This window comes from Alligator mississippiensis, chromosome 7 (genome assembly GCF_030867095.1).
Source record: "Alligator mississippiensis isolate rAllMis1 chromosome 7, rAllMis1, whole genome shotgun sequence".
NCBI classification, from domain to species: Eukaryota; Metazoa; Chordata; order Crocodylia; family Alligatoridae; genus Alligator; species Alligator mississippiensis.
Window position 1 is genome coordinate 68,123,776 of NC_081830.1, and position 13,712 is coordinate 68,137,487.

The 13,712-nt window shown below is 46.8% G+C and overlaps 1 protein-coding gene across 2 annotated transcripts; it reads right to left on the minus strand.

Moving 5' to 3' along the window:
• Positions 1–706: 706 nt before the first annotated feature.
• Positions 707–4,388, minus strand: LOC132251438 (uncharacterized). Of its 2 annotated transcripts, XR_009463496.1 has the most exons (3): positions 1,740–4,388; positions 1,535–1,648; positions 707–1,320 (listed from the first exon to the last, which is right to left on the minus strand). XR_009463496.1 is itself a non-coding variant. In XM_059731087.1 (2 exons), exons 1-2 carry the CDS (start codon positions 2,168–2,170, stop codon positions 1,318–1,320), a joined length of 639 nt encoding a protein of 212 aa, XP_059587070.1. In that variant the 5' UTR covers positions 2,171–4,388; the 3' UTR covers positions 707–1,317. The 2 variants fall into 2 exon arrangements, 1 of the variants encoding a protein (XP_059587070.1); XM_059731087.1 differs by having other exon boundaries at positions 1,535–4,388.
• Positions 4,389–13,712: the final 9,324 nt, after the last annotated feature.

Here is a 13,712-nt window from a genome sequence, read left to right on the forward strand (position 1 = left end):
ATTTCTCTGGTCAGCCATGGAAGCCTCCTGGCCCCTTTCCCTTTTTTGCCTCGCTCTGGGATAGTCTTGCTTTGTGCCTGAAGGATCGTTTCCTTAAGGCACAGCCACCCTTCTTGGGCTCCCATCCCTTCAAAGCTCCTACTCTGCAGTGCGTCCTTGACTAATCACCTGAGTGCATTGAGATCAGCTTTCCTAAAGTCTAGCACTTTCACCCTACTAGTTACCTTACCCACTCGCCGTCTTATGTTCAATTCTATTATTAGGTGATCACTGTCTCCCAAATGACTACCGATCTGGAGGTCCCCTATCATGTCATCCCGTTGCCAATACCAGATCCAGTATGGCATTCCCCCTAGTGGGACCATGCACCTCCTGTGTCAGGTGGAGGTCCTGTACACAGGTTAGAAACCTGCGTGAGCGATGGGACCTTGCTGTCTGCGTCTCCCAGCAGATGTCCGGGTAGTTTAGGTCCCCCATGACTACCGCCTCTTTAGCTTTTATGGTCTCCGAGAGTTGCCTCAGGAGCCCCGCATCTATTTCTTCCCCTTGGTGTGGGGGTCTGTAGCAGACCCCTACCACCAAATCCCTTTCTCCTTGCCCCCCATGTAGCCTAACCCACAATCCTTCTACTTCCTCAACCTTGGATTCTGTCTTGATGAGGGTTGATGTATATTGCTCACTGACAAAGTGCAACCCCCCCCCCGTTTCTTCCCCGACCTGTCCTTTCTGTACAATCTATAGCCCTCAATATGTACCACCCAGTCATGGGATGAATCCCACCAGGTCTCTGTTAGCCCCACTAAGTCATAGGTGTTTAGTGCAAGCAGGAGCGCTAGTTCATCCTGTTTGTTCCCCATGCTCCTAGCATTAGTATATAGGCACTTGAGCCCTGCGACTGGTGCCTTTGCTGCCCCCCCGCTCCGAGTCCCAAGGGGCCCATTGTTTCTTACCTTCTTGTTTCTTACCTGTTCTGTAGTGCTGGTCTCCCCATGGCTTTCAGGTTTCCAATGTCCTCCTCCTTCAGGCTGGGCTGTCCTTGTGGGTGCCACATGGTTTGGTGGTCCACAGCTTCCCCTGCCCTCGTACTCCCCTCCCCCCGACGAGCCTAGTTTAAAGCCCGCCGGAGGAGATCCGCCAACTTAGTAGAAAACACACGCTTACCTTTGGGGGACAGGTGAAGCCCATCCCAGCTGAGCATGTCCCTCGTCGTGATGTGCGGGTCATTGTCCAGGAAGCCGAAGCCTGCCTCGAGACACCACTGCCGAAGCCGCCAGTTGGTTTCTCAGATGCAGTTCTCCTGCCGTCTTCCTCGTCTGGTCACTGGTAGGATGGAAGAGAAAACCACCTGTGCACCGAACTCCTTCAGCACACCACCCAGAGCACTGTAGTCCGCCATCAGGTGATCAGGGGTTTTCCTGGCCGCATCATTAGTACCCACATGGACTAGGACCATGGGGTAGTAATCGGTGGGCTTGATCCTGGCCTGGATTACCTCCGTCACATCCCGAATCCTTGCTCCAGGGAGGCAGCATACCTCTTGTGCCGAGGGGTCCTGGCGACAGATGGGTCCTTCCGTACCTCTCAGGATGGAGTCGCCTATGACGAGCACTCGTCGCCTCCTCCTCTGGGTCCTCGTGGATCTCTTGATCTGTTCGGAGTGTGAAGAACGCGGTGTTTCTTCTTGCCCAAGGGTTTCCTCCTCCCCTTCCATCTCCTGCAGGGTCGCCAGGGCCTTGTACCTGTTCACCAGTCGGACTGGAGAAGCTGGTACCAGTTCGCTGCGAGCTGCTCCGGTCCTGGCTGTGACCGTCTGCCACTCTGCTGCGGAGGGCACTCCCTGGGCTGCTTCTTCCTTCGGTGCCTGGGCCTGCAGGGAAAGGAAATAACTGTCAATTTCATCCTCCGCCTCCCTGATCCCCCTCAGCCTGCTAACCTCCTCCCGGAGCTCCCTCACCTGTGCCTCCAGAGCCCTAAGATGGGCACCTGCCAGACAGGTGTGGGGGCCCCCAATCTCGGCCCCCCCCGGCCCTGCTGGGGATCCCCCACAGGCCAGGAGGTAGGGGGACATCAGCTCCCCCATGGGCTCGGTCTGGGTGGAGGCCTCAGACCTGCCCCGGGTAGCCTTGTCCCCCTGGGCAGAGGCCCTAGCAGCACTCCTCGTAGACACCATTCTATAAGCTGCTGTTTGTAGACCTGAGTGGTGTCTACGCCCTACCCCTACAGGAGTCCCACTCCTGGCCCTCCCGGCCCGCCCACCGGCGCGAACACCTGCGCAAACACCGGCATGCTCTTACAGAGCACACCTGTTTGCGCGCTCTGTTCGCGCCGCGCGGCTCGGGAACGCGGCTCCCTACCGGCTCAGCTATATGGGACCCAGGGGGCTTCCCCTCTGGATCCGGCTCAGCTGCGCTGGGTCCCTCCTCCCCACTTACCTTCGGGGGATCAGCTGCTGCTGCCCCCGCTGCCGATTCCTCTGCTGCTGCTGCCAGCGCTGCCGCCTCCAGTCAGTCAGTTGGTAAGAGGGGCACTGAGAGGCTTTGGATCAGTTCAGTGTTTCCTTACAGCATCTCTTCACCTACTTCATTTCAGAGTGCTGTCTCTGGTTCCAAATACATATTTCTTTGGCCAAGCCACCTCTGTGGAGGTGAAAATTATGCTGTGTGTTTTGGTGCGGGTTTTTTTTTTCTTTTACATACAAGAAATAATATTTATTTCAGTTGCATTGCTTTGTTTTACTTACATAGTTGCCTGGGAACAGCTACTTTCTCAAATTCAGACAACCCCCTCTAAGTTCATGGTTTACAACTATCTAGACTTCAGTCCTAGCTACTTCTGATCAAAGAGATATTACAGCATGGGCTCCTTATTTGTATCCATCAAGAAGCATCATGCACCAGTTGAGGAGGAAGGACACTTCTTCTGGCCATAGATATTTTGCCTTTTATCTAATGCTCATCATTTGCCCTTTGTTTGGGTACATGGGTCCCTCAGTGTCTGCATGGTTTGTATTTCATTATGTGATGGCTAATGTATAAAGCCCCTGATAAATGGGTGTAGGGGAATAGGATCATATATATCCATTGCTGGAGTGAAAGGACCTAGTAAACAAAAACAGGAGAGCCAACAGACATGTGCCTCATTCTAATGTTCCTGGATCTGCAGTTGTCTGCCTTCATGATGTTTAAAAATTCTTCATAATCCATCCTCTTCACAAAGATATTAATCAGATGCCAAGTAAAGGACTGACATAGTGAGAAGGGCTGGATTCATGGAACAGTCTGACCATAACTGGCTAGCTTATGCTCCTACTATGACTGACACAGCATCCATGTCTCAGTTTTCTGTTGACACAAGAGGCAATTGAAAAAATATCAACAAAACATTTTCTCTATGGAAAAAAATACTTTTGCTTAACTAGCAACATGAGTTTCTGATGAACACATTAGAAAAATAAAGCCTGGTGAAATAAAAAATAAAATAAGAAAATTCACTTTGTTTTTGGGGGTTGCATGTGGGCAGGGGACAGAATCAGAGGGGGTGCAGTGTGCACTTGTGCACACTGCACCCCCCTTTGCATTGCAACACACCACAGGAGCCTCCAGGGACTTTTTGAAGTCCCTAAAGCATGTGAAAAATCCCTGCTTCTCTTCCCCTTCCACCTCAAAGGCATGCCTTCTCTCTCTGTCCTTTCCTCTCCCCTGCTCTGCTGTCCCTGGGGGTGGGGAAGCACCAGCACTATTCCTGCCCATTGTGTGGGGGCTGGCATCAGCTGGTGACAGGGACAATGGCAGCTGGGATGGATGGGGGGTGGGTTCTCCTTCCCTACTCCTGCTTTGGACATGATATGGGGAACTACTCTCCCACTGGGCTGTTGCCACTATCACCATCTAAGCTGAGCCCAGCCCCTGCTCATCCCAGCTAGCTCTGAAGCTTACCTGACCCTGAGCTGTGGAGAGAAAGCAGCAGTTGCAGGCAGGAAAGCTGTGGGGGGAGAGGGAAGAAAAAGGGAAGGAGAGGGGTTATGCTTCTGAGTAGAAAGGGGAATGGACGGGGAATTTTTACCTGGTTTAGGGACTGAAAATTTCTGCCTGCACTAGTAGGAGTGGAAGAAGCTAGGTACAGCTAGTCCTGTAGTGTGAGCTGCCCCTCTTGCACCCAGCATTGCTAAATCCTGTATCTGCTCCTGTGCATGGGTGGGTGGTATTTGTCTTCCTCTACCCTCCTCTGCAAATAAAAGTAATTTGTATTAGGTCTCTCTACTGACAGATTGAAAAAAGCAACTTCACAGTACGCCTGTGCGAAGTGGCTAGTATTCACTTTGGATTCGGATTCAGGTTCGGGTTCAGCCGATTCGGGGGACAGTGATATGATTCAGCGATTCGAATCACTGTCCCGAATCGATTCGGACGAATCTGATTCGGAGATTTGACCACTGCCGAATCAACTGAATCTCCGAATCACACAGGCCCCTCCCCCCCCCAGTACTCTCCCAGCCCAGCAACGGCTGCCCCACCCGCCCCAGCTCCCAGCTCTGAAAAAAAAAAGCCCCGGTTCACCAGGTGCTGCCTGGCGAGGGGTGATCCCCACTGCCCCCCCACTGCATGGGGGGCTCTTTCATGAGCCCCCTGACCACCCCAGCTCTCCCCACTCCCCACCTCATGTCTGCCCTGCCCACCCCAGCTCCAGCCTTTTAAGCAAAAAAAAAACCCCCAAAACCCTGAACTCACTGGTTCCTGCCCACCAAGGGGGCCATCCCCACTGCCCCATGCCATGTGGGGGGCTTTTCCACGAGCCTCCCAAGGCTGCTGTAGGAGCTGGTGAGCCTGGGGGTTTTTTGTTTCCTTAAAAGGCCAGAGCTGGGGTGGGTGGGGCAGCCATGGATGAAGCTGGGGGAGTGGGCAGGGGTTGGGGGGAACTTGGGGGGGCTGGGGGAGCAGGCAGGGGATGGAGCCTGGCATTGAGCCACCCATGGTCCCCTCCCCCCTCCTCTGGCCCCACCTTCCCCGTCCCTTACCTACCAGCTTGGAATCTGGGTTCAGCTCCCTGCTGCAGCGAGTGGAGACTGCCCAAATCACCAAAGCTCTCCAAATCTTTTCCAAATTGATTCAGAGAACTTCAAATTGATTCAGACCTTTTAACTGGTCCCCTGATTCGATTTGGGTTTGGAGATTCGGCCACCGAATCAGGCCAGATCTCTTCCAAATCAAATCACCACCGAAAGTTTCACACAGCCCTACTTCACAGGTCAGTTTATCTACAAATCTCTTGTTTCATGTGACCTACTATAATAAGTATATACGTATAATAGAGAACATTTAGAAACTACCTGCTTCGCTTTCTCAGCCAAGGTCTCAGTCTTCATGAGCTAGATACATGGGTGTGGTAAAACCGAGTAGCTGACACTTGACTAGGAGGTACCTGGCCCTATAAGTGGCAGCCCCAGCCCTGATTCCTGAGAAATAGAGATGGTTAGGTGCCCAGGATGAGTCAGGCGTCACAGAATGGAGTCCTTAACAACCAGGACCTTAGCAAGCAAAGGTGGGGAAAATGCTTAAACTATCCAGAGTGTGTCTGAAACACTACTTTTTTTTGCTAAGTGCCTATTTGAAAGTATGAGTTACTTAGGTATCTATGTAGAGAATAGGATTGACAGTTCAAAACCCTTGCTGCATTTAAGGGCTTAAGAAGTACTAGTAGTCCCTTTGGATTCTGTTGACTGATTATCTCTTAAAACACCACTGGAAAAGGTGGTGATGTGATGGTGTTGCCACTACTAAAGCCCTTCATAGATAGATAGACAGACAGACAAAACAAAAATAACAAAACCCATCCCTAGTATGAGAACTGCATTTCAGCCCGTAGGAGTTCAAATTTCCATCCCCATCTCCCAGAATATAATTTTTTTCTCATTTACTAATGGATTTTTTTAAATAGAAATTTAAGAACATCAGAAATGTCCTACAGCTTATAGGTCTTGGTTTCAGTCCTGATTAAGCCTTGGAGTAGGCTCTAGCACAGGGCATCCCCAAAAAAATTCAGCGGAGGAGGCTTACGGTCTGAAAAGGCGAATTTCCTATAGAAGCCTACACTCATTAATGCAGAACTCTTTGGAAGTTTCTCTTCCTTGTTATTGTAAAACAAAATGTAGTCATGAAGTCTGGATCCCTCAGACATTTAGTACTGTCCACTGTACTTCCTATCACACCTTGTTCCTAAACAAGCTGAATTTGATACATGTGAACATGAAAAATCAAGCACTCATTCAAGTATGTGTAGGATCTGTCTGTAAATGCAAACTTGCATATTTAAGGAACTGCACTTTGAAATTCTAACACTATTTAATATTAGCAACATACTAGTCAGTTTGTTAATGTTTAAAATAGTACCTTTTTATATTTACATTATCTGCCAATATTCAGTGTATTCATAAAATATCAGTGACTTCCATTTACTCAGTTTCTCTTGTTCTTACAGGGCTCAACCTTGCTACCATGGCAATATATTTTTCTTGACACTAGGGGAAGTTGAAGTAGGTCTATTGGAGCTGGCAATACTGGCAGGGGCTATCAAAAAATACCAGAAATTTGAATCCACTAAAACCCAAACTGCCAAACTGCTTTGGGCTTGGAAAATTGGCTAAAATACGCCAAATTAGGGACAGGATTAGGAGGCAGTTCTGCTTCTAGTCCCAGCCAGGGCTTGGAATTGCTGAGGAACATCAAACTGGAAACCACAAAACTGGTCCTTGTTCTATCAATCAGTGTAAATATTGCATAACTGCACACTAATGAGTGTTTAATACTCTGGATCTGCATCAGTGTAATGTTGGTATACCTTACACAAATTAATTTACAACCCCTCAACATGCAGCAGTTTTAGCTCCAGGTAACACCACTGAACCTGGCCTTCGATTTTCATTGAAAAACCCCATTGTGCCTTTAGTCCGGTCTATGACAAACCACTATTTAATTGTGGTACCTTGCTTGTATTACAAGGTCATGCTTTTGTGTGCATTTCCATCATTTGAAAATGCTGATGCACTATAACCTCAAGTGTTTTCATCCTATGCTCAGGGGGTGAGGAGGTTGGTGATGAAAGGGAATCAGACCAGATCCTCTGCTGGTACATTATTGTCACTCTTTCTCCTTCCTAGAGCTTCCAGTCCACAACTTTCAACACTAAGTGGCAAAAAGAATAATCCTACAACTTTTGCAGGAAAAAGCCCAATTTAATGCCGCAAAATGCACCTTCAAATTAGGGAGCTGAAGGAAAAGACAGACTGGCGTTCTATTTGTTATTACACATATTCATTTAAATTAGGGATCTATATAGAACAGAACATCTGGGAAAGAATCATGTCTTCAAAGTAAAAGTGAAATATATAAAATTATATGAAAAAGGAAATTGAAGAGTTTCATTTAGATTGTTTCAGATAGTGACCTAACTCCCAAATCAGCATTTCCAGTTAGCCCTCATATCATTTCTCTAATGGTTTGTTTGACAACGAAAACCATTTAGAAAATATGTGGGTGTATAAATTTTCCCAACTGTGTTTTAGCCTATGCTAGCTGTATAAATGACAAACATTGGGACCCAATCCTGCAGTCATTACTTAGGAAAAACTTACGCCGACTCCCGAGGGAGTTTTGCTTGAGTAATGAACACACAGGCATGAAACACCCATTCAATTCGCACCCATGTCAGAGTGCTACTTTTTCTACATGGAGCACTGTTTGTGCTATATGGAGTTTCCTGAGCCCTGGTTGAGGGGAGGTACTTACTCCCTGTGTCTTGACCTAACATCTTCTTCCCAAATAGAAAAAAAGGAGCTTAAGGTAAGAACATTTCATAAAGTGCAGGATGTTGGAGAAAAAGAAAACTTCCCCACACCAGCTATCAAAAACCCACCCAGCTATTAAAAATCTACACCTCCAAATCTGCTTCCCCTATACTCTGGTAACTATTACTATCAGAGAACAAAAATCCTCTTCCTCAGCTTCTACATTGCAGTTTCATGCTGCCAGCAAATTTCATTCAAACTGCCATGCTCTGACAGCCCAAAATATACTGGAAAATATCTACAAATGAGAGGGTCTGATTGGAAGAGATCTGAGAGTAAAGGCTGCAGTCCTGATCCGATGTACCCAATTACAATGCTGTATCATTTGCTTTGGATCCTTATGATGCAACAATTTCAGCTTGCTGCAAAACTCAGGAAATGTAGCTCCAGCTCAGGTTCTATGCCATTCGATGCAGACTAAAGAGTGAGAAGTAGGTTCAGCTAAAACAGTTATGTAACTCATCTGCACCTTATGAGAATTATGCATGAAATGTGAAGAATCAAATTTATACAAGGATTTAATTTGAAATTGGCCTACTTCAAATTAGAGTTATTCTCTCATGGACTCCCTTTTAAATCAATCCAGCCATGTTTGATCTGTTCCTACCATAAGGAGACAGGTACTATTGTTTCCCATCTTAGGCAATTGCAAAATGCTCATGACTATGTACTACCCTGGGCACAAAATTGGATCAGCCTTTACAATAATGAACAGTTATAATATATGCTATTTATAAACTGTGCTTTGGGGTGCTGACTGCTGTTCATTTAAGTCTGTCCAGTGCCTAGCAACTTATAGGTACTGTTTGAAGAACAGCACTCACAATAATAATACAATGCAGTGTTCATCTTAAGTCCTTTTTCAGGTATATAGGAAGCAAAAAGAGTGCACAGGGTAACACAGGACCCCTACAGGACAGGCTAGGGCACTTAGTGATGGATAAGAGGGACAAAGCTGAGCTCTTCAATGATTTTTTTTTTGCATCGGTATTCCTGAACAAAAATAAAGACATATCACCAAATTGAACTACAGACAGGCACAGGGGGGACGCCGGCCCACCAAAGGTTAGTGTCAACCTAGTGAAGGGGCACTTAGAAGGGCTTGATGTGCTCAAGTCAGCAGGCCCAGATGATGTTCATCCAAGGGTGCTGAAGGAATTGGCCGGTGTCATAGCAGAACCACTGACAGAACTGTCTGAGCATTCATAGCGCTTAGGGCAGGTCCCAGGGGACTGGAAAAGGAAGGGCCAGTGTGGCCCCGTTTCAAAAAAGGGAAAAAGGAGGATCCGGGTAACTATAGACTGGTTAGTCTCACCTCTATCCTTGGGAAAACAGTTGAAAAAATTATTAAGGAATACATTTGTGTGAGTCCAGCAGAAAAACTAACGCTGAAGGGCAACCAGCACAGTTTCACAGCAGGTAGATCCTGCCTGACAAACCTCGATTCCTTTTACAACCAGGTCACAAACTGCTTAGATGCAGGAATCAAGGTTGATGTCATCTACTTGGATTTTAAAAAAGCCTTTGATACAGTGTCACATCCCATTCTCATAAAAAAACTGAGCAGCTGTAACTTACAGGATTACACAGCCAGGTGGGTGGCAAATTGCCTTAGGGGTTGCACCCAGAGAGTGGTGGTGGAAGGATGTGGGCAGTGCAGTCCCCCAGGGCTCGGTCCTCAAGCCAGTGCTGTTCAACATCTTCATCAGCAATTTGGAAAAGGGTGTAGTGAACACACTGTCCGTATTTGTGGATGACACTAAATTATGGGGCAAATCAGACATACTGGAGGGCAGGGAGTGGATTCAGGTGGATTTGGACAAGGTAGAAAAGTAGGCAGAACAAAATAGGATGCAGTTTAACAAGGTTAAGTGCAGAGTACTGCCCCTAGGGCAGGGGTGAGCAAAATGCAGCCTGCAGGCTGGATGTGGCCCACCAGGCCTGCAGGGCCTCTATCCAGCCTGCAGGGCCCCTAAAAAAATTTAGAAAAAAAAATTATCTGCCCCTAGCTGCCTGTCACGTGGTCCTCAATGGCTCGCCAAAATTCAGTAAGCTGCCCTCTGCCCAAAATAATTGCCCGCCCCTGACCTAGAGAAAAGGAATCACCAACACACATACAGATTGGGGGAGGACTTTCTAAGCAGTATACCAGCAGAAAGGGATCTCAAAATCATAGTTGATTCAAAGATGAACATGAGTTGGCAATGTGATGAAATGATCAATAAAACTAACCACACTATCATGCATTAACAGCTTTCATAGTATCTAGGGTCAGGAGGGACCTGAACAGATCATTTAGCCTGACCCCTGCCATAGGCAGGAATGAATGCTGCGTTCACAAGACCCCAGACAGGTGATCATCCAACCTCCTCTTGAATTTGCCCAAGGTAGGGACGAGGACCACTTCCCTGGGAAGTTGGTCCTAGATTTTGACCACCCTAACCGGAAGGTGCATCGCTAACAAGTCTAGGGAAATGATACTTCTCCTCCATGCAGCACTGGTAAGGCTGCAGCTGGAGTACTGCATTCACTTTTGGGCGCCACACTTCAGGAGGAAAGTGGATAACCTTGAGAGGGTCCAAAGGAGGGCCACTCGTATGGTTAGGGGCCTGCAGTATAGGTCCTATAAAGAGAGGTTGAGGGTCTGTAAGAGAAGGCTGAGAGGAGATTTGGTGACCATCTACAAATTTGTTGGGTGGGAAAAGGGCGGGAGGGGGAGAGAAGGCAGCAAAGAATAGGACTTACTCTGTGTACCAGGGCACCCCTTGGAGTAACTAGAAACAATGGCCACAAACTGACAGAGAGCAGATTTAGACTAGACATTAGAAAGAACTTCTTCACAGTAAGGGTTATCAGAATCTGGAATTGGCTCCAAGGGAGGTGGTGCTCTCCCCTACCCTGGGGGTCTTCAAGAAGACACTGGACAGACACCTGGCTGGGGTCATGTGACCCCAGAACTCTTTCCTGCCCAGGGCAGAGGGTCAGACTCAGCGATCTGCTGAGGTCCCTTCCGACCCTGAAAATCTATTAAATCTATAAAATCCGCAGAATAAAATCCTTGTGTGTGCACAAGTCAAATTTTCAGAGACTGGTGTCAGCATCTGACTTTTTTGGAATGATGTTAAGACACATAGCTGTGTCCTCACTGGCCAGCACAAGCTGCTACTGCTTTCAATTAAACCAATGGCTGTGGAGAGGTGACAGCCTGCAGAATTGCCACAACCTGTGAGCAAAGAACAGTTCAGACTGGCAAGAACCAAAGAGCCTGCAGTTTGTCAGAATCATTTCAGACCTGGAGGTTGTTTACTGATGCTGTAACAGAGAACCTATTGCTTAGCAATGCAATGAAACTAAAAATCGAGCCCCACTTGCATCTCAGAAAAAGATGAAACACAAAGCTGAGTTTTTCAGAGAATGCCGGGAAAGGATGAGTAATTCTCACAGCTAACTACTCTCACTTCCTCCTTGAGCTGCCGCAGCACAGCTGTGTGTGTGTGTGTGTAAAGAGAGAGAGAGAGAGAGAGAGAGAGAGAGAGAGAGAGAGAGAGAGAGAGAGAGGAGAAATGGAATGTACATATAAGCCACTATCCTGCCACAGCATTCACAGATCATAATGTGTAAAGTCACTCCTGGAAATCTACTTTTCACAGGACATTGTCAACTAACTTAATTATTTGTTTATCTAAAGATCATTATTACCCCTCTTGACCTGAGAGCTAGACAAAAACAAGTTTCTTGATAGAGAAATTGATAGTGTTGGGTAACTTTATTTATAAAATGTACAATGTTTGGCTTCTTAAATACAGCAGAATCAAGCAACCAGGAAAGATTTCCCTGTCCAAAGCACCAAACCCACTTTCAATGCACTTTCCAATGCATTGTTTCTAGGCCTCTCCAGCAGCTCATGCTCCTTTGCTTGTTCAGGCTGCACTGGATCTTCCTGTTCTGTGCCTGTGGCTTCAGGTTGGTTCTCAGCCTTGAGCAAACACACATAGACCCTACTCAAAGCTGCCCAGCCAAGTACCCCGTTTGATCTGCCTGTACCTTTGTTTTGGACAGAGAGCTATGCTCATATTTTTGGGGTTTGAAGATGGGTACTTTTAGCTACTTGTTTCCATTCAAGAGCTTAATTTCTGACAGTGATCATCTTAACAATGTCTCCACACCCACACTAGCCCCATTTGTTGTGGGACATCGTTGACAGCTAGGTGAGGGTTGAAAGGGCAACAGGCTAAATACCCATGCAGAGAGAAAAAAAAATGCTTAGTACAAGTGATACAAGTTTTATAATGCACATATATACAGTATGCAAATGTTTTCATATCACTATCCAAATAATCACTGATTCACCACCCCAAGGTCTACTAGGGAACTTGGCTCATACCAGCCTATAAGAAGTCCTGGTAAATACATGTATGGCCATTGACTACAGTACTATAAATCCCCAAGAAAGAACAAGATATGCTGATCTCAGTATCTTTGGTGACTGTTGTATAAATGCAGATAGCATAACTCCTAAGGCCTGATGAACCTTTCAAAGATCCCAGCAGACTGGGGGCTTGTGAGGGGGTACTCTGTCTTGTAGATTCCATAATCCTGCTGAAATACTTTGAACCTGTGTTACTGTCCTGTCTCAGGCCAAAGGCCCAACAACAATATGCTCAATAAGTATCAACAAAAACTGTTCCACCAGTAAACCCCCAGTTGCTGCACAGGGACTCTCAGTATAAGTATCACATTATCTGCACCAGTTGTCTTTACCTTGCTTAATCTCCCTAATAGAAACAAACTTTTGTCTAAGGTTTTTGCAACCCCCAAATATCTAACAGTTCTGAAATATCATAGCTGAAGAGACCTTTGACTATCACCACTCTCTTAAGTCCTTTGCATTGCGGTGTCACTACTGCCCCCAAACTTCAAGCATTAGCCTCTGCAACCTATGTGAAAACAGTTATGAAACATCAGTAATCCAAAATAGGAGCAGTCCCCAGAGTCTCTCTCAATTCTGAAAATGTTAAATCACACTCTAGTGACCTGATTTCCCTCTCTCACCTAACTTGTGCAAGTTTTGCAATACTAGCCAACCCTCAAACAAACCTTTCACAATAGGGGTAAAAGCCTTAAAAAACACAGCATGTCCCTGAACGTTTGAATTGGCCAGTTGTGTGAAGTTTCCTTTTTCTTTTTGTTAGCAGAAATGTGACTGTATGCTAGGGATGGGCAATTATGTTGGCTAGAAGGCCACTTAAGTTTTGGCAAGCTGTTGAGGGCTACACATAAAATTCATGGTGAAGATATACTCTTAATGAATGATCAATAAAAAACAAACCATGGGCTAAAAACATCTAACATCTGCTATAAACTATTTTACATTTCATAGATTCATAGATGTTAGGGTCGGAAGGGACCTCAATAGATCATCGAGTCCGACCCCCTGCATAGGCAGTACAAAGTGCTGGGTCTAGATGACCCCAGCTAGATGCTTGTCTAACCTCCTCTTGAAGACCCCCAGGGTAGGGGAGAGCACCAGCTCCCTTGGGAGCCTGTTCCAGACCTTGGCCACTAACTGTGAAGAAGTTCTTCCTAATGTCCAGTCTAAATCTGCTCTCTGCTAGCTTGTGGCCATTATTTCTTGTAACCCCCGGGGGCGCCTTGGTGAATAAAACCTCACCAATTCCCTTCTGTGCCCCCGTGATGAACTTATAGGCAGCCACAAGGTCACCTCTCAACCTTCTCTTGCGGAGGCTGAAGAGGTCCAGGTGCCTCAGTCTCTCCTCATAGGGCTTGGCCTGCAAGCCCCTAACCATACAAGTGGCCCTTCTCTGGACCCTCTCCAGGTTATCCACATCCCTCTTGAAGTGTGGCGCCCAAA

What these genes read in the sequence shown, in the direction of transcription:
- LOC132251438 (XM_059731087.1), bottom strand. Translation starts at nt 2,170, where the DNA reads ATGGTGTCTACGAGGAGTGCTGCTAGGGCCTCTGCCCAGGGGGACAAG.